The sequence below is a fragment of the Martes martes genome, assembly GCF_963455335.1.
Source record: "Martes martes genome assembly, chromosome: 1".
In the NCBI taxonomy this organism is placed as follows: Eukaryota; Metazoa; Chordata; class Mammalia; order Carnivora; family Mustelidae; genus Martes; species Martes martes.
Window position 1 is genome coordinate 192,339,510 of NC_137888.1, and position 20,340 is coordinate 192,359,849.

General features: G+C 41.0%; 1 protein-coding gene across 1 annotated transcript in view; it reads left to right on the forward strand.

Annotated features, from left to right (window-relative positions):
• Positions 1 to 1,700: 1,700 nt before the first annotated feature.
• Positions 1,701 to 20,340, forward strand: part of ERC2 (ELKS/RAB6-interacting/CAST family member 2) — a gene marked incomplete at both ends in the record, with an annotated part of 911,416 nt that continues 892,776 nt past the window's right edge. The window contains one exon of the mRNA XM_080828630.1: positions 1,701 to 2,357. Coding sequence (XP_080684756.1) covers positions 1,701 to 2,357 — 657 coding nt within the window. The remainder of the gene's footprint in view (positions 2,358 to 20,340) is intronic.

The window sequence follows — 20,340 nt, forward strand, 5'->3', positions numbered from 1 at the left end:
GATGTCACTTGGTTTGATTTCATACTATCTAAAGTTTGGCTCTGGGGTACCTGGGAGGCTCAGTTGGTTAAGCAACTGCCTTCAGCTCTGGTCATTACCCCAGGTCCTGGGATGGAGCCCCACATGGATCTCCTTGCTCAGTGGGGAGTCTGCTTCTCCTTCTCCCTCTGCCTGCCACTCCCCTTGCTTGTGCTCTCTCTCTCTCTGTGTCAAATAGATAAATAAAATCTTGGGGGAAAAAAAAAGTTTGGCTCTGCTTTCCTTTGCATTAGCTTCACTCCCAAGGCAGCCGTTTCCATGTGGAGGTCCTCTGAAGCTCCATCTCAAAAGCAAGTAATTCTAGCTGCAAAAGAGCTTGCCTTTCCCAATTGTTCCAACTAAAGTATGGTGTAACTCTTTTTGGGCCAATGTGGACCACATGCCTATCTCTAACCTAAGATCACTCAGGTAGTCAGTGTTAGAATAGAAATTTGAACCCTGGTTTGCCCTTCTCCAAAATCTGTGGTCTCAGTGTCTAAAACGTGAAGAAAAATAAAGTATACTAAACATATCCTCAAAGGAAGAGCGGGAGGCCATTATGCAGCACAATAAGGCCATTTGGGCCCAACATTGAAGGGATAATCATAACGCTGTAGCCCATAAAATTCTGCAACAAAGTTCTTGAGTGACTATGACAGGGAGCTTCTACTACTCTTCTCCAGGGGGTATGGGCCCAGGAGCTCTAACATGGTCTACTATTCCCTTGTGCCATTTCTCTTCAGGTGTGAATTAGTGTGGAGTAATTATTTAGGTCAACCAGAATGGAAAAGAAGTCCCAAAACACCAGCCTGAAAGAAGTGTGTGAAGGGAGAAAAAGACAGGACTACCATTTTCTCTGGTAATAGCATTTAGGATCTGGCTAGATGTACAGGAGTCTTGATGGTCGAGCCTCCTTTTTTTCTTCTAGCTCCAAAATGGCCAATAGGTTCCAACTCCTGAGCCAGTGCGAGTTGATTGGTGGTAAACCCTCTAGAGTGTTATGTTGAGAAGAGTTCCTGCCTTAGCGGAAATGAGGACTGTGGTGGATTAGTGATGTCTGGAATGTGTACAGGGGTGGGAAGTAACAACATGCTTGACTACTATGTGACATCCTAGGCAGAAAAAGTTTCTCAGAGTCACTGTCAAGCCACTTGTGTATGGGGGTCATGCCCCTAGGATGGAGTATTTTATAGCAAATTTCTCTATGATGAGGAATTCTATGGTGAATTTTCTGGAAGTCCCAGCTGTCACTTAGCACAAACCAAAATGCAGAGCATCATTTTCCTCAGGAAAAACGAGCTGCTTCTTTGCTCTGAGAACTTTTGAGCTTGCTTGGGATTTGGGTGGGGGAAATAGACAAAATGTTTACATGTAGTAAGTAAAGTTTGGGGATACTTAAAAAATGAATATGGGTGTGACTATCTATTGTTCTTGTATCTGTCATTATCACAATTGACCTATCAATATATTTAAAAAAATATAATATAGTCAGAGTTCTAAAGAAGTTTGTTTTTGATTATTTTTTTTTCTGCAACAGAAAATCAGATCCTCTGGAGTCATTTTCTGGAACAGACTGTGAAAAGAATGCGTTGAAAATTCTGGCCAATAGTGGAAATACTGGCTTAACCCCCAACTTAGTATAACATTCCTTCTCTTCAGTAGCACCTCATAATAGAAGAAAAATGTATGGAAGTGCAAGAACAATCACCAATCTGGAAGGCAGTCCTTCCAGATCTCCTCGTTTGCCAAGATCTCCTCGTTTGGGCCACAGAAGAACAAGCAGTGGGGGAGGTGGAGGAACAGGCAAGACACTGTCCATGGAGAACATCCAGTCCCTTAATGCAGCCTATGCTACGTCTGGACCTATGTACCTGAGTGATCATGAAGGGGTGGCTTCGACAACTTACCCAAAGGGCACCATGACTCTGGGAAGGGCCACAAATCGAGCTGTATATGGAGGCCGAGTCACAGCCATGGGGAGTAGTCCCAATATTGCTTCTGCTGGACTTTCCCACACAGATGTTCTTTCATACACGGATCAACATGGTGGTCTGACTAGCTCATCCCATCATCACCACCATCAGGTCCCTTCCATGTTGAGGCAGGTAAGGGATAGCACAATGTTAGACCTTCAAGCTCAGCTCAAGGAACTTCAGAGAGAGAATGACCTCCTCCGGAAAGAACTAGACATCAAAGACAGCAAGTTAGGATCTTCCATGAACAGTATCAAGACCTTCTGGAGTCCTGAGCTCAAAAAGGAGAGAGTCTTGAGGAAAGAAGAGGCAGCCCGAATGTCCGTTCTCAAGGAACAGATGAGGGTGTCCCATGAAGAAAATCAGGTAGGTTATGACTCATCTCTGTGTTTTTCAGCCTTGGCTTTTCACTGAGTAGTTGATGCTTTGCAGATGGCACCACGACCTATGCGGAAGAAAGTTCAGCATCATCAAGAAAGCTATGGTTTAGGATGTGTTTGACTTAGAGACTACAAAATACAAAAGGTCATATAAGCAATATGACATTATAACTTCTGATCTTATTTTCCATTAACTTTTTCACACTGTTGCAGAAGAGGGGGAATCATTCTTTATTGCCTAACTTTTATACTTGGTTATTTTTTTTTTCTTTTTCAGCAGTAACAACAGCAACTCAGATGTACTTCCCTCTGCATCGAAGAGGAAAATGTTAATTTTTACAAGAGTAGACACTTTAACAGCAACATTTAAAGAACCACATTTGACTGGTGAATTGATTTATTTTTGAAGTGAGAGCAACTTTATTTCTTTCTAGAATGAGTGGAGTTTATTCTCTAAACAGCAAACCAAATAATATTAAGTAACACTGGGTGGAATGGGTTTGATACCAGGTTGGAGAAACACAAAAATTTGTAACCTGGCCTTTCCTTTATCCATTCATATTAAATAAGCATGTACTATGTGCAAGACACCTTCTTACTCTTTGATCTATCTTCTATGTTATAGCAAGATTAGTTTTCCCCGTGTCTACTTGCAGTTATAAAATTGCTCTGCTTTACAGCCCTCAATAATTACTTATTGGCTTCAGAGTGAATTCTGCCATTTTGGCTGAGCCAACAGCACCTTCATTTGGAAGGCCTGAGCCAGGCTTTCCAGCCTTATCTCATACCTCCTCCCTATGCATCTCCTGTGTTGCCTGCACTCCCACTTGGTGATTCCTGCACTTACTCAGGGTTTTACCCCTTCAGTTCTTTGCTTTTTCTGTTCCCTTTCTCTGGTAGCCTTCTCAGCACCTCCTCTCCCTTCCTTTTCCCTTTTGTAGTTGACTAGTCTCCATTTCCAAATCCTACCTATTCTATGGGGCTCATTTATCTGCTCCTGTTTTCATAAGGGCTTTGGAGTCTGACATTCCTGGGTTTAAATCCCAGCTTCACCTCTTATGAGTAGTGAGATAAGTGCTAGGAGTTGGGGAGTAGAGTGCTGTGGCATTTGGTGGAAAAATTTCCAGGTATCATTTAACTTTCTGTAGAAATTTGAGATAATTCTAACTTGGCTGACCTTGTGATTTTTTGATAATTGGTCTTGATGTTGGCCTCATGAAGCTCTCTGCCTTTCTTGGGGTTATCTGCTGGCCCTCCTTTCTGTTGCCCTGGATACCACCCCTTGGAGTCCAAGTATCTTTAGAAGCATTACTGATCTTTGTGAGAATCTGTTCTTCATTCTCTTCTATGTGTAGAAAGCAATCACCTTATCCTTTTGACTATCTGACAGAGTCTTTGCTGGTTTTCAGATGTGAAAGTGTGATTTTTAGTTGGAACAGAAAGTTTTGTTCTTCAGTCCTAAATCAAATTAATGCTCTTTACTATCATTTCTGCTTTTTCACCCTGACTTTGCTGGTTCGTGATGTCCTTATGAACCTGTCACTGCTATGTGTATTTCCCTAATTCTGTACTGGTTTTCTTATTTAGCTGTTTTGGAAAAATGGTTACAGCTATTTAGGAATCATGCAAGTAATGATAAAGAAGTTTGAAAGCCATTCTTTAAACTGTCAGCTCAAAAATTACTTTTATCTTATGTTGCTATCCTTAAATTTTTTCTTGAGCACAGACTCTCACTTACACATGTATGTTTACTTATAAATTACATGATGTGCTATTTTGCCAATATATTATGTGTCTTTTCCGACATTCACACAGAATTAAATATGTATGGAAGTTGTTGACAAAACAAAATAAATGACATATTGAAGTACATTTTAATGGCACACAAAACCTTCATGCTGTTGTAAAAGCATTTTAAACCCCTTGTCTATTTTGTAAGAGTTAGTTTAGTTTAAATATCCATAATCCTACTTAACTGTCCCAAGTGAATACTTGAGGGGGTTCCTAGTATCCCTTCCTAGTACCCCTATGATCATAGGCTACCTTAGGTACTATGGGTGCCCTATGATCATGTGACATATGATCCAGTAAAAGCTCCAGTGTTAATCTTTCTATTAAATATAATTAAAATGTAATCATTTTCTTTTTTAGGCTAAAAATGCAAAAGGAGGAAGCAGCATGGAGAGTTTGAAAAGTCAATTTACTTGCAGTATGAGGTAGTATTACAAAGTAAAGAATATAAAGATTGACAAAAAGCAAATTATTTTTTTAAAATTGAAGCACTTCTCCTTCTCCTGTAGGAATTATGTCAGGATCTGTTTTAGGAGTATATGAGTACCTATTGGTCAGGATAGGGTAGATCCTTCTGCAGCAATCAAATCTCAGTGGCTTAACACATCAAGATTTCTTCTTATTCACTGGAAATATGAAGTAGGTCAGGTGACTCCAGGGCAGCCCTCCTCCAGGCAGTGACTCAGGATTCAAGCTTTCTGCATCTTGGCACATGGCTTCAGGAGTTGTCATACCAGAGGAAGAGGGTGTGTGGAGATGGCACATTGGCTCCTCAGTTCCTTGGGCTGGAAGTGACCCAGTTGCAAGGGATTGGGAGTTATAGTATAGTCCTCTCTTCTTTCCAGGGAGGAGAGTAAGATACGAAGGACATCTAGAAATTTCTACCAGTGGGGTTTTGGTGTTCGTCCAAAAGTGGAGCTAGATGAAATAAAGCTTGGGGAACAATCTAGACTCCTGCTGTTGCTGCTGTTTCTATTATTACTACTACTGCTACCAGTAGACCTCTGTTGGGGGCTTACTATGTGCCAAGCATTGTTCTTGGAGCTTTGTGTACATTAGGTTATTTACTGTTTGCATTAGTCACCTTGAGTAGGTGCTAGACTTTTTCTTGTTCTACAGATGAAAAATAAATGTAGAGAGAATAAGCAGCTTGCCTAAGTTCACACAGCTAGTTAATGAGAGCTGGTCTTCAAGGCTTTCGTCTAGTTCATGGAAATGTCTAGGACTTAACTTAAGTTCACTAACTCCTTACAGGAACACTGAACTCTGACTGTAATCTTAGTTTATTATATGTGCTGCCAAAGCGAGCACTATAACTTAGTTTAATGGGAAGATCATATATGTCAGATGAAAAAAAATGACTTGTTCGGATAGAGTGACTAAGAATGTGATTTAGTTTAACTGGGATTTTTATTCTTTTTTTTTTTTTTTAAGATTTTATTTATTTATTTGGCAGACACCGGTCACAAGTATGCAGAGAGGCAGGCAGAGAGAGGGGGGGATGCAGGCTCCCTGCCGAGCAGAGAGCCCGATACGGGGCTGGATCCCAGGACCCTGAGATCCTGACCTGAGCCGAAGGCAGAGGCTTAACCCACTGAGCCACCCAGGCGCCCTGGGATTTTTATTCTTTTTTTTTTTTTTTAAAGATTTTATTTATTTATTTATTTGTCAGAGCGGGGGTGGAAAACACAAACAGACAGAGCAGCAGGCAGAGGCAGAGAGAGAAGCAGGGTCCCTGCTGAGCAAGGAGCTCAATGCGGGACTCCTTGATGGGAGTCCCTGGGATCCCTGGGACCATGACCTGAGTCGAACACAGCAGCTTAACCAACTGAGCCACCCAGGCATCCCTGGGGAATTTTATTCTTTTTTTTGGGGGGGGGGATTTTTATTCTTAATTAGGAATTTATTTCATTTTCCCAGAAGTGTTTTTTTGTGCTGTTTAGAATTTTGACCATTTACCATTACTGACTGTAATTTCCCTTTAGAGGAAAAAATCATGGAAAGTTTTTCTATATGAAGGAAAAAAATGTAAAGCAGATGGGGAACATTTGACTGTGGTTTCTTATGCACAACAACCAAAGACTGCATTTACAAATGTAGTTCAACCAGTGTCTATTTGGATAATTAGAAGTTTGCTAGCATAAATTCAGGTGATCTAAAACAATTTGAACTATACTACGTGAATACAAATGGGAAGCTGGTCCATCACAGGGTAGAGGTCAGGAAGCTCAAGTGCTCTTGTGTATGAGATTCATGCTTCTGTGTACTTAATGGTCACTAATACAGACCTTTCACTCTTATGTGCAGTGTTGAAGAGAGAAACCACTCATCAGTTCTTTTGCACTATGTTTTGAAGTTCTAGTGATTCTGTCCAGGGGAGGTGAACCCAACTCCAGATCCAAGAGAGGATGTTGAACCCTTCCTGTGTTATAGGAAGGGCAGGACATTGGCAACCTTGGGGGCAATTGGGTAGGGAGCTGTGACCAAATATCATACAGGCAAAGGGTAGATACTCAGGTTCCTGGATGGATATTCCACCCCAGACGCCTATCCAGACTCCTTACTTCTCTCTCCTAGACTCTCTCCAACGTGCTACTTCTCAGCCACATAGATCTGCATGAATAGATATAAATTTGGGACCACTAAGAGTTGTAGTATTGGCATTTGGAATCACTGGAGTGCATGGATGCAGTTACCCTTATGTTATCACTTGTGCTTTTTGCTTCATGATGTACTTTCTTTTTTTTTTTTTATATGTTTCTTTTTTTTTTTTTAAGATTTTTATTTATTCATTTGTCAGAGAGAGTGAGCACAGGCACACAGAGAGGCAGGCAGAGGCAGAGGGAGAAGCAGGCTCCCCGCTGAGCAAGGAGCCCGATGTGGGACTCGATCCCAAGACCCTGGGATCATGACCCGAGCCGAAGGCAGCTGCTTAACCAACTGAGCCACCCAGGCGTCCCCATGATGTACTTTCTTGAATGGAGGAAGAGGGTGGTGGAGTATTATGACGGCTAATTCTTTGAAATGGTGTGAACCCATAGCCTCTGCTCTCAATGTCACCCCTGTAGACTGATTTGGGGAGAGGTGAGAAGAAAAGATTTGGAGTGGATGTTTGGCTGCCACTTGAGGCAGCCCTCTTATTATTTGTAATGGCCTGTGGAGTTGGGGTGGATGTTGAGGGCAGGAGAATGCAACTCCTGGAAAGTTAAGTGACCTAATTTTCTCCTAAAGTTTATACAATTGTCTTTTCTTTACCCCTTCATTCTATTTACCTGCATGATAGAGATCAGAGAGGGAAAACATGATAGAGAAGAAATTTTCAGAAAGTTCATAAGGACTTCCGTCTTGCAGTTTGATGTGTATAAGTTATTGACTTTTCATATTCCTGGATTTTTTTTGGTAGTTATTAACTTTATATTTCTAATAGATTACTTTTTCTAAATTAGATGTGTATTAAGCAGTTTTGAGACATTTTCCTAACTTGTGCATGGCTAGCCAAGGATCTGCTTGAATATAAATAGATCACACGCTGGGAGATTGTACTCGATCTAATATTTACCCGTCTTGTGCACGAAGAAGTGGGACAAGGTCACTGGGAAACGTAACCTAAGAAGTGTAAGTAAACCTGCCTGGGGAGTTTTATGGCTTTGAAGCAATGGTTATGTGATCATTTCTATTTCTGGCTTAACACAATAGGAAATAATCTACTCTAAATCAATAGTAATATTGGGGTTTTGAGGAGTTTTTTTAGCTAGTTTCAGCGTATGATTTTTTTGGTTCTCATTCTGAGCCTATAACTTGAACAGGTCGAGATAGGTCACGTTTCCATGTTTCTTTTATCATTGTTTTTTGTTTTATTTGATTAACTCTAGGGCCATTTCAACAGGGGTCATTAAACTCTGTTCTAAAATACTGCTGTCACTGGGAGTGTCCAGATATGAAGAGCTGTGCCAGTTGGAAGAAGGTGGTAGAATTCATTCTGTTTCCTGTTGGGAAGATGGCGAGGTAGCTGCACTGTGAAGGGGGCATCCACTAACAGTTAAATGCAGCTGCAGTCCCCTTGAGTACTGGGTGTTTGTGAAATCAAGGACTCGGCCTTGCAGTGTCCAGGTCCATCCAGTCTGTTGATGGGACTTAAATATATTCACTGTTCAGATAGACCTGTTTTATCCCTGTGCCTTCTTTCAGACTCCATTCCTCCTGCTACTCTGAATCTGAGATCCATGGATCCATCAAAGCCACTTTTCCAAAGTTTTTCCAGGGAAACAATACTTTCTAGAGGGGATTTCCCAGTCAAATAAACTTGAGACATGACATACTAGATACTCCTATCCTGGAAATCCATATTGCATAATATTATGGGTTGAATTATATTCCCCCCTAAATGATATGTTAGAATCTTAATCCCCTGTAACTCAGAATGTGATTTTATTTGGAGATAAGGCCTTTTGAGAGGTAATCAAGTTAAAATGAGGTCATTTGGGTGGGCACTAACCCAATATGTCTGATGTCCTTACCAAAAGGGAAAATTTGGACACAGACATAAACATGAACAGAGGGAAGACCATGTGAAGAGACAGGGAGAAGATGGCTATCTACCATCCAAGGAAAGAGGCCTGGATTCTTCCCTCACAGTCCTCAGAAGGAAGCAACTCCAGTGATACCTTGATCTGGATCTTCTAGCCTCTAGAACTATGAGGCAATAAATTTCTGTTATTTAAGCCACCTGGTTCGTGATTCTTTGTTATGGCAGCCCTAACAAACACATACAATATATCAGCATGTAAAATGAAATGCTCTAACTCTTGCAGTTAAAAAAATGATTATTATTTTTTAAAAAAGATTTTATTTATTTATTTGACACAGAGAGAGAGAGAGAGAGAGAGATCACAAGTAGGCAGAGAGGCAGGCAGAGAGAGAGAGGAGGAAGCAGGCTCCCGGCTGAGCAGAGAGCCTGATGTGGGGCTCGATCCCAGAACCCTGAGATAGGACCTGAGCTGAAGGCAGAGGCTTAACCCACTGAGCCACCCAGGCGCCCCTAAAAAAATGATTATTAAGGGGACACTTGGGTGGCTCAGTTGGTTGAGCAGTTGAGCATCTGACTCTTGATTTTGGCTCACATCCTAATCTTAGGGTCGTGAGATTGAACCACGCGTCAGGCTGCATGCTCAGTGGAGAGTCTGCTTGAGATTCTTTCTCTGCCCCACCCCTCCAAAATAAATTTTTTTAAAAAAGGAAAAAAAAAATCTATTAAGTTTGCTTAACCACAGCAAAGACCATGAAACTTTATCTTAAACCGAGCATCTACATATTGAGCAGCTGTTGCTGTAGTAATGCTGTGTAACAAGCCGTTCCAAAACCTAATTGGCTTGAAAAGATAAGCATTTACCTCTCCCTCATGTATCTGCAGGTTGGGTGCAACTTAGTTGGGCAGGGCTGGACTTTTGACACCAGGCTGGAGGTTGAAAGTTGGCTTCAAATATGTTCTACATGTGTCCACATTCTCCTTGGGACAGAATCTACTCAGTAATTCCTCTTATGATGGATCATAGATGCCAAGAGTCCAACCAAACCACACAGACACTTTTAAAGCCTCTGCTTATATCAGGTCAACTCACATATTGCCCAAAGCATGTTACATGGCCAAGCCCAAAGTGATGGGGGTCAGGGGAATGTACTCCCTTCCAAGTCTCATATATATATAGTTATATAGGTTAACATATGGATGTTATTTTATACACACACACACACACACACACAGTTTAGTATATATTTTTAATCATCTTATTTGTCATAAACTATAAATATGTTTTAAGCAAATAAAGGCCATACTTTGGAAAGACTGCTTCAGGAGTAGCTCTAGAAGCAAGATATTAAAGTTTGAAACCTGTGAAGGCAGATGGCACTTTCATTGTAACCAGTTCCACAGTCCTTCAGTGGCTGGGCCTTCCAGAGTGCCCTCGTGATGCCTATTTAATGGCTCAGCATCAGGCTTCTCCCTTTCTGCCTCATGTAACTGGCCAGTGAAACCCAAGTGGGAGATTCTGGGAAAGCTTTTTTTGTAAATGTCACCAGCAATGTTCCTTCCCCCTTCTTCTTAAGTGTTGATTTGTTGCCTGGGGCTGTGACAGCTGTGTAGTAACCATGAAAGAAAGGCCATGCCAAGCACAGAGACTATGTCCTACCTTCACTGAGCACTTGCAGCAGCACCCACAGGGGCTGGCCTCTAGCCCTCTAGTCATATGAGAAAATAACCACTAGTGGTTTAAATCACTGTTGGTTGGGCAGCTCAATACCTTCCTAACTGATAAAATAAAAAATTATTAATTGATAATATTTTTCATAATAATTATAAGTCATGATAACCAGAAAAATAGGTGCATTTCAGTGGAGTGAAATGGGATCTTAAAGGACCTTATACATTAGAATGAAAAAACCTACTTACTAATAGTATTGGACAACACTCCAAAGTAGTGACAGAAAAGTTTTTAAGCCTATATACATGTGGGGTGCCTGGATGGCTCAGTGGGTTAAGCCTCTGCCTTTGGTTCAGGTCATGATGCTGGGGTCCTGAGATCGAGTCCCACATCGGGCTCTCTGCTCAGCAGGAAGCCTGCTTCCCCCTCTCTGTCTGCCTGCCTCTCTGCCTACTTGCGATCTCTCTCTCTGTCAAATAAATAAACAAAATCTTAAAAAAAAAACCTATATAGATGAAAAATGGAGACTTATTAGTTCCTGTAATGAAATTGCAGGAAGGCTTGGATGTGGAACTTGGGGTTGAGTAGATCCAGTGCCTCAAACTGTAGCAGGATTTTGTCTCTCACTATTGTTCATATCTGGTTCTTGATATCTGCCTCCATCTACGTGTAAGCCTCATTTTTGTCTTTCATGTGGTGGGTGGTCTTGGCTGCCTGTACCCCAGGGTCATAAGTGAAGGGTTAGGGATCCCTATGTCTTTACTTCCCATTTGGAAAATTTGCAGGACTTTGGTCTCACCTTAGTCATATCCTGCCTCCAGGACTTGGTGAGTGTGTACAGCTGGGGCAAGGGATAGGTATGTGAGAAGGGGTTACTGTGACTGGTGAGCCCTTTAGATTTCAGGCATTGGGAGAGGGGAGGTTCTTTACAGGAACTGAGATGAAGGACAAAGGGATGCTGTAGGGAAAAAACAGACGTTTATTGCACTGACTTGAGTTGTCCTTAGTTATCTTCTTTCTTCAAATATCTTAAGGGTTCATAAGTTATATTAAGAGACTGAGGGGTGCCTGAGTGACTCAGTCGGTTAAGTCTGCCTCTTGATTTCTGCTCAAGTCATGATCTCAGGGTCATGGGACCAAGCCCTGTGTCGGTTTTCTTACTCAGTGGGGAGTCTACTTGAGATTCTCTCCCTCCTTCCTCTGCCCCTCCCACACTGTGTGTTCTCTCTCTCTCTCTCAAGTAAATAGGTAAATCTTTAAGAAAAAGAGACCTGAGAAATTAAGAAGTCAATGTCGTATAGGTATATAACTTTTTTTTCATTTTCACTCTGATTTAAAGTATGAGTGTTTATGTATGCCTTCCCCAATGTTGCATAGGCACACAGATTTAGAACTGCATAATCTAAACCAGTTTAGCACCACAGCATAACTTGAATTTTGGAAGGACATGTCCTGAATTTTACAAGGACAACAACAACAAAAGTTCACCTTCCTCATCTTGAAATAGTCTTCAGCTCTTCAGAGAACTGTAGCTTTTGTCTATCTTTCCCGAAAGGTGGAAAAACTTTGGTCCATACTTAGGCAATGACCTACTTAGACTGAAACCACAATTTTAAATGGCTTTCCTGGGTAGGTGAAAACTTCCTTTGGTTCTGAAGATAGATGAGATGGCACAGAGCCAACAGTTGATTTCTTTGTTTGCTAGAATGTAGGAGAATGATTTGAAGTGAGCTACACACATCTTTGTCACAGATGTCAGCTGTTTTGCCTCCATAATCTCTTGCAGTCAGCCCTAGGATCAGCCATGTGCACTGCATTAGTAGCCTTACAGATTTTTATTCCCAGGTTTTATTTTATGAAAGATGTGGCTAATGGGGGGAGGAATATAAACATTCCTGTATGCTGGACCTTGGGAGAACTAAATAACTTCCATCTTCCATTTTCTCTCTGGATCATTTTATTTTGGCGAAGGGGTAGAAACGGCACACCAGGAACTAAAGAAAACATTTTGGAATATTTCAATGGATAGATTATTTTAGTCTCACTTGTGCCAAGGCACTTTTTGAAACCAAGCTCTAGGGGGAGAAGGCAGAGGGAGCGGTCACCCTCAAAAAATTCCCTGCCTAATAAAATTCCCTACAGACAACATCCTCAGAGGATTTTAAGAAGCAAGTCTATGTTGACAGGAGAAAAGTAACAGAGTGATTTTATTGGCCAAAGCAGATGGGGTAGGTTCTGAACCTAGCCTCCTCTGGCCAGAGTGCAATTTCAGTTTCTATAATTAGTTGCAGGTGGAGCTCTTGTGTTGCTGTTTAGGAGTCCACTGACATCTGTGTGCAAATTCCCACCACCCCCAGTTGGCATTTGGACTCAATAAGTGGTTTTGGCTTTGCAGGAATATAGAAAATTGTAAATCTATTTCATACATGCACGTGCGCGCACACACACACACACGCACTCACACAGCTGCTCTAAAGGTCAGATTCTGAAAGCTGTGGAAAGCATTTTCAAAAGTTTGGGAAGTAGGTTTTAGGCAGAGTGTGGGCATGTAGCCAAGAGCTAGGGCAGCTCGACAAACAGAAATCTGGCACGTGCAATTTCTTCTGTTTCTCTGTGAAGCCAGCATTTGTTTATATCTTGGAAGTGATGTGCAGCGATTTTGTTTTCAGTGGGAACATTCTGGAGAGAAAAAGTACAGCTACTTCCTGTCTTATAAACCAATGGCTGGGCTTGTACTGTCTGGTTTGCCTATGTACACTGCTTAAGTTAACTTACCTGTTCTCACGTGAGGGCAATTTGCCTCCCAAGGGACATTTTGGCAATGTCTGGAGACATTTTTCGTTGTCACTACTGGAAGGGGTGACATCCAGTGGGTAGAGGCTAGGGATGTTGCTAAACAGCCCAAAGTGCATAGAATTGAGCTCTACATTATCTGGCCAAGAATGTCAATACCTACAATGATGAGAAACCCTGAGTTAATTGGGTGATTACTGTATCTTCATTTTTCTTAATACCTTGCCTACACTCAATTCTTTCACTTGTGGAGTGATGATCAAAATGTATGTATTTATGCAAAAATATTCATATAAAAGGTAAAACCTGATTCAACATTGTGTGGGAAAGAATTAATTGTAAATGATGTCTTTTTTTTTTCTTTTTTTAAAAACTAATGACCTGGACTAGTAACCATGAATCTTCAAATACCTTGATTCTTTTGGAGGTGGATATTTGGTAAATAGAGATTAATCTTTTAAGGAAATAGACAACTCTTTAAGGAAATGAACTTTTTTTTTTTAAAGAGAGAGAGAGAGAGAGAAGGTGGGAGGGGCAGAAGGAGAGATAGAGAATCTTTTTTTTTTTTTAAAGATTTTGTTTATTTATTTGACAGACAGAGATCACAAGTAGGCGGAGAGGCAGACAGAGAGAGGAAGGGAAGCAGGCTCCCTGCTGAGCAGAGAGCCCGATGCGGGGCTCGATCCCAGGACTCTGGGATCATGACCTGAGCTGAAGGCAGAGGCTTTAACCCACTGAGCCACCCAGGCGCCCCAGAGATAGAGAATCTTAAGCAGACTCCACACCCAGTACAGAGCCCGACACAGGGCTCGATCTCACAACTGCGAGTTCATGACCTGAGCTGAAATCAAGAGTCAGACACTTCAACTGACTGAGCCACTCAGGCACCCTGAAACCTATTTTTTAAACCATCATTTCTTTATAACTTTACTGGCCTTTTTTTTTTTTTAATTTTATTTATTTATTTGACAGAGAGAGGGAGATCATAAGTCAGCGGAGAGGCAGGCGGAGAGAGAGAGAGGAGGAAGCAGGCTTCCCACTGAGCAGAGAGCCCAATGCGGGGCTCGATCCCAGGACCCCGGGATCATGACCTGAGCTGAAGGCAGAGGCTTAACCTAACACTTAGCCACCCAGGTGCCCCTTTACTGGCTTTTTATGGTGTTTTTTGACTATGTCTGATACTGATCTTGGAAAGGAAAGGGAGAGAGAATAAGCATTTTTTAGCTCCTACTATGTATCAGGAATTTAGTAGTTGCTTTCCATGTGCATGAGCTCAACAGCCCTGTAAAACATGGCACCCCCATTTTATAGATGAGAAACAAGACGGAGAGATTAAATGGCCTGCCAGAGGCCTCACCCTTAGGTAGAGCTGGAATTTGATTCTGGGGTATGCTTTAGCTTCAGAAGTGTGTTCTTTCTATTGTCTTAATGAGAAAAACAACAGATTTGCTTGAAAACCAGGGAATTTGGTGTGGAAATGGAAGCCCTAATATAGAGTGGAAGTAGGAATGTACTGCTTCATGATATCTTAAGAATGCTGTCAAGGAGTTATATAGGAAGAACAGAAAGCCTGAACAAGGAAGGGAGCATGTTGTCAAGAACAACAGAGGAGAGAGGGAAGCAGGAAAGACCAAATGCATTCTTGTCAATTACATGTGCAGAGGAGAATGCCGGAGGAAAACTCCTGTCTTGGAAACCCACCCAGAAGGATGGGAGGAAGCAACTCCAGGGACTGGCTGGAAAATTAAAACTGCAGGTGGCAGAAGAATGAGAGAGATCATCTCTCAGAATGCTCATTAACGTTCTGGCAGATCTGCTTAGGTGGTTATGACTTTGACAAATTCACTGGATCCATAAGGGCAGGGCTTCCGGAATGGGGAAATTCTTTATTACGGATTATTGTATCCAGTGAGGATGGTCTCATTAATCTAGATAGAATTCTTCCTGAACTTGCCTCTCTCTACAGGAATTTAAAGGTACCTGGACAGCTTCCTGACCCAGTACTCCCCTCAACTGGGGCTCTAGGCATCCTTTTCAGGTGGTTTCTGTCTGACCTCAGGGAATGGTTACACCTATTCAGAATTTGTCTTTGGATTGTTCTCAATCTTGTGTCTCTAAGTCAGATCTTGCCCTCTTGGGTCCCAGCATTCCTGGTTTCCTCTTCTCCCAGCAACTTTCCCCTATGAAACCTCTTCTTTGTCTGCTTTGAGAATCCAGCTCATTTTTTTTTTTTAAATAATTGATTCAGTCACCACTTAATTTAAGGGAAAATGTAGTTCCAGGTAGCAGAGGCCCATTCAAACATGTTGAAGGGGAAAAGAAAGGGATTTACTAGGAACATAGAAGAGTTCTTTTCAGGCCCTAAATGTAGATAGGGCAGTCAGCTGTCCCTGGGGGGTTGGAATAAAGACAGTTGGAAAATAATCAGGAATAAAAGGACAAAGTCAGTTGCTCATTATTTTTGCCTCCTATCTCTCTACTTTCTTTCTTGATGCCTGTTTTTATATGCTGCTTATGAAAAAGTGGCCACTCAAGGAAAGCATGTTCTCCGTTCAAGTGCTTAACTGGACTGCCTAGAGTTGCTTGGTTTCAATTTCAAATTAAGAGAACCAAAAATCTCATTGGCCCAGCGTGAATCCAGAGTTTGTGCTAGGTCCAGTCAGCTGTGCCCAAGGGAGTCAGGAGAAGCACAGTCTCTCAGCAGAATTATGGAAAGAATCTTTCTGAGAAAGGAGCATGATGGGTTAGATTCTCTAAGGAGGAAACAGGATAAGTTGGTAAGGAGGAAAGGATAGCCCTTGCTGGGAAATACCTTTGTGCAACACATAAATGGGAGCTTACCTTTTTCAGTTTTTTTAAGAAGACCACAAACGAAGAAAGGTAACTACTATCACCTCTGTCTGTAGACAGCTGTTTCAAGAGCAACATCAGTAGCCTTTTGGGATCTCCTGACCTTCACACCCACGTTGTCAATCCCTACCTCTGATGATGCCCACTGGAGAAAGTCTAGAGATGGTATTAACTGACAGCAGGATCAAATCATGCTGTCTTATCTTAGTGGACCCATGTGGTTTTTTAAATATAATGTCAGATCACATCCTCTATGGAACTTTAAAAAATTCTCCACTTTTTATAAACTCCTTTAGTCTTATTGAAGAATTGGGTCTCCAAAGTGGATGAGACTATGATGCCAGTTATAAACTTTCAGAACTAGGCGTGTTATAATCTGGCATCTTCTATTTTAAGTTATAACAGTTAGCTTGAGTTCTAAAAAGTATTGTCTCCTGAGCATATATTATCTAAAAAGGAATTGAATAAAATTAAAATTCACTGATTCGTCCCTTGGGTGAGCTTTCTGAAATATCCGTGTAAAATAATATAGAAGTTCCCAAGGAGTTTTAGAACCAGAGAAATAAGTAAATATATGAGGTGGAGAGTTGGACAGTGCACATGATGACCAAATTTAGAAATTGCTCAAATTTAGAAATGTAGCAAATAATAAAGTTTGCTTTCTCAAATTTTTTAAACTTCTGTTTGTGATTTTTAACTTTGGTGAGCCATGTACTCTTTTAGAAGCCAATGAAAACTTATATCTTCTCTAGAAAAATGTACATAACCTTAATTGTGCACAGCATTTCACTTCCTTATCCCCACTCTAACCCCAAGGGCATCTGAGGATATTTAGGTAAAACCTCTGTCTAGATAATGCCATTTAATATTACATATTGCACATGTAGTAGTAGTAAGTAGTTCCTGGTAGTTAATGAAATGAGTGAACTCTTGGTAACATGAGACATGTCTTCAGCTCACTGCTCTTCAATTTTTGCTGAGAAGTAGGATTTTGTGCCAGGATTTTGATGAGTTAAAAGGTGTGTACACACACGCACACACACACAGAAAAGGTGTGTACATTGGTAGGGTGGAAACTGATATATGGACAGCACTACATTCACTAAACGTATTCAAGTACAATATCCTAGAGGTGATAGATTTTAGTCTACACTCAGGAATAAGTTATGACTGAAGAGTTTGTGTGGTGTTGGGTGTCATACTGAATATATGTTCACATATTTTCATTAAGGACTTTTAGTTCATTATGTTTGTCTTGGGGTTCCAAAATTCCCAGTTCACTGCAGATAATTGTTTCACTTTTTTTTTGGTGATTGCAAGTAAAATTGAACACTGCAGATAAATTGTGCTGTAGACATTTGTGATAGTGCAAGGCAAAAAAGGAATTTTGGAAATTACCAAGTAAGGGTCATTGGGTACTTACTGTGTTCCCAGTAAAGACTAAGGGCTGAAGAAGACTATAAAGTGTAAGACACTCTTACTATCTTGGAAAATCATTAGAGGACCTTTTTTTTTTCTATGTGGAACATAACTAAGGAACATAGTGTGATGTACTTTGACAGTTTACTCTACCTTGGAACTTTACTTGAGCATGACATTTGGGTTAGGGGAGGAAGCTTCTTTCTCAGTTCTCTTTCTGAGAAGAGCCCTTGATGTGAGCTTTCTCTTCTGTAGAAGCCTAGCCAGAGTCCAGGAGAGTGGGCACAGCAGCTTTCCAACACCCAGATATTGTAGGGCTTCTGGAAGGGGTTGGGGAGGGGAAGTTGGAGAAAGTCTGGGCTCCTGCCTTTCTCAGGCGAGCATGTGAGCCTGTGAATCACTTTCCCATCTAGCACACCCACCTGACTACAATATGTTCCCTTGATAAGAATAAAGATGATCAGTATAGCTCGTAAAGCACTTCCTACGTATACCCTAAATGAAATAATGATATTTCAAACACTGTACTGATGGGCTCACATATGGTATCTCATTTAATCCTCCTGATGATCCTGTGAAGTAGGTACTGTTAATAATATCACTATTTTGGGATGCCTGTGTGGCTCAGTTGGTTAAGCAACTGAGGTCAGCTCAGGTCATGATCCTGGGATCCTGGGATCGAGTCCTGCATGGTTTCCTTGCTCAGCAGGAGCCTGCTTCTTCCTCTGCCTGCCGCTTCCCCTGCTTGTGCTCTCTCTCTCTCTGACAAATAAATAAAATTGTTAAAAAAAAAATCACTATTTCATTTCAATGTAAGGCAAAGCTAGAAGAGAGATCACTTGTCCAAGGTTGCAGTTAGTAAGTGGCAGAGCGGGAAGTGAGCCCAGCCAAATTAACTCCAAATTTGGTCTCCAGTCAGTCAACCCTGATTGTAGTATGGAGTGGCCAGCCATGTGTACACAAGGTGATCTTAGGACAGGTATGGACTCTGCATTACACAACTTAGAGGCCCAAGCCACTGGGCTTTACAATGAGAAAGTCATTGCCTTTCCAAATCTCATCTAGTACTTTTGATGAACTTCAGTAAGAAAGTCTCAACTTGGTACCAGTCTTGATCACCTTCCTAATACCTGTTAGGTGTTTCCTGCCCTTACTGTAGGATGTGGAGTGACATTCCTAAATGATGCTTATATCATAATCTGGCAGCCCCAGTTTTACCCTTTGTATCTGATATGCTGTCTGTTTAGAGTTTCTGTGAGCAGGCTGGTAATGGGGCCTTAGTTGGGGCTGTCTTCTTGGGTCCTACGTGACTGTCTTTGACAGTGGTTGAGAGCACCAGGTTTGGAGGTGGATTGCTTGGGTTCCATTTCCAACTGTGGGATTTCAGGCAACCTTATCTTTCTGAAACTGTTTCCCCACTTGTGAAATAAGTGTATAATAGTACCTGCTCTAGAGGTAAATTTATTGCTAGTGGAGTAAATTTAATCGGACTTAAGTTTAATTGGATTAAATAAGAGAGTTCATGTAAAAAATATTTAGCACTATGCCAATATGAGTAAATATTCAAATAATAGATGATGATGATGATAACCATGAGGGAAACCAATCTGAGGACAAAGGCATCACATGGGGGAAGTAGAGTGCTAAAAGAATGGTAGAGAAATGGAATCAGAGCCATACCTGAAGATTGTCTTGTCTCTGATTTTCCTTTAATTTGTATAAGCCAATTTGAGTTCAGGCTTTGTTACTAATAGCTCAATGCATCTTGACTGATAGAGCCATGAATATTTAGGGCTCTCTGCTTAGAAGCTTTATAGTTACAAAAATGAGGAAGTCCCAGTTCCTGCCATGAGAACCTAGTCTAGCAGAGAAAATGCTGTACTCATAAAATCTTGTAAAAAAAAGACCCCTAAAAAAAGGAAGAAATTTGTCCCTGCCATTCAAAGATATAATTAAGTTGATTAGGAGTCCAGAGAAGGAAAAGATGAAGGAAGACTTTATATAGAGAAGGTGACATTAGAGATAGTCCCTGAGGATGGACAACTATTCAAAATGGTAGATGGGAGCAGGGGTTGGTTGTAGAGGTCCAAGTTCTCAATGGAGGGAATGGCCAAGAAAAACTAGATGACTAGAGATTTATTCATAAAGACTAGATATGGAGATAGGGCAAAGTAGTGGCCCAAGTATTATACTTTTATCTAAAGAGGAGAAAGAGAATTTGGCCCTTGGAGATCACTTTTAAAATTTTTCCAATTTAAGAGATGTTACTATGGCACATAATAAGCACAGAGGCATATGTTGGGACAACTGTATTTTGTTTCTATGTTTTTTCCTATATGTTCCTGGTTCTGTGAAATCCTCTGGGACTGCCATGGTACAGCACAAGGATGACTTTAAGAGCTCCACTGTAATATACCAAAGGTCAAAAGGGAAAGGTGCTTATTATACACAGCAGAAGCTATGGGTCTATTGGGTTGAGAATAGTTTAATTTTCCTTGGCTTAATTCTTTGATATCTATTATTAATGTGTGTGTGTGTGTGTGTGTGAGTGTGTGTGTGAAAAAGAGAGAGAGAGAAGTTCTCCAGATTATCATTGTTAGATGTGTAAGTATTGTTATATTCCAAGGAAATACCAAATCACAATCTTGGGAACAGTTTTGTTGTTGTTGTTCTGTTCTTAGGGGTGGCTAGGAGAGATTTCTTGACCGAGGTATTGACCTTTTTAGCTGAATCCAAGCCAGTTCATGTTGTTTTGCAGATGGCTGCTCTGGAAAATTTTGGGCCATAGCCAGACTTTTCTCATGCTTTAAAAAAAAAAAAAAAAAAAAAAGAATCACATTACATTTTCCTGGTAGGCCGAATTGAAATATTTTCTGCAGCATAAGATGGAAACTGTAAATTTTTGTATCACCATAGGGA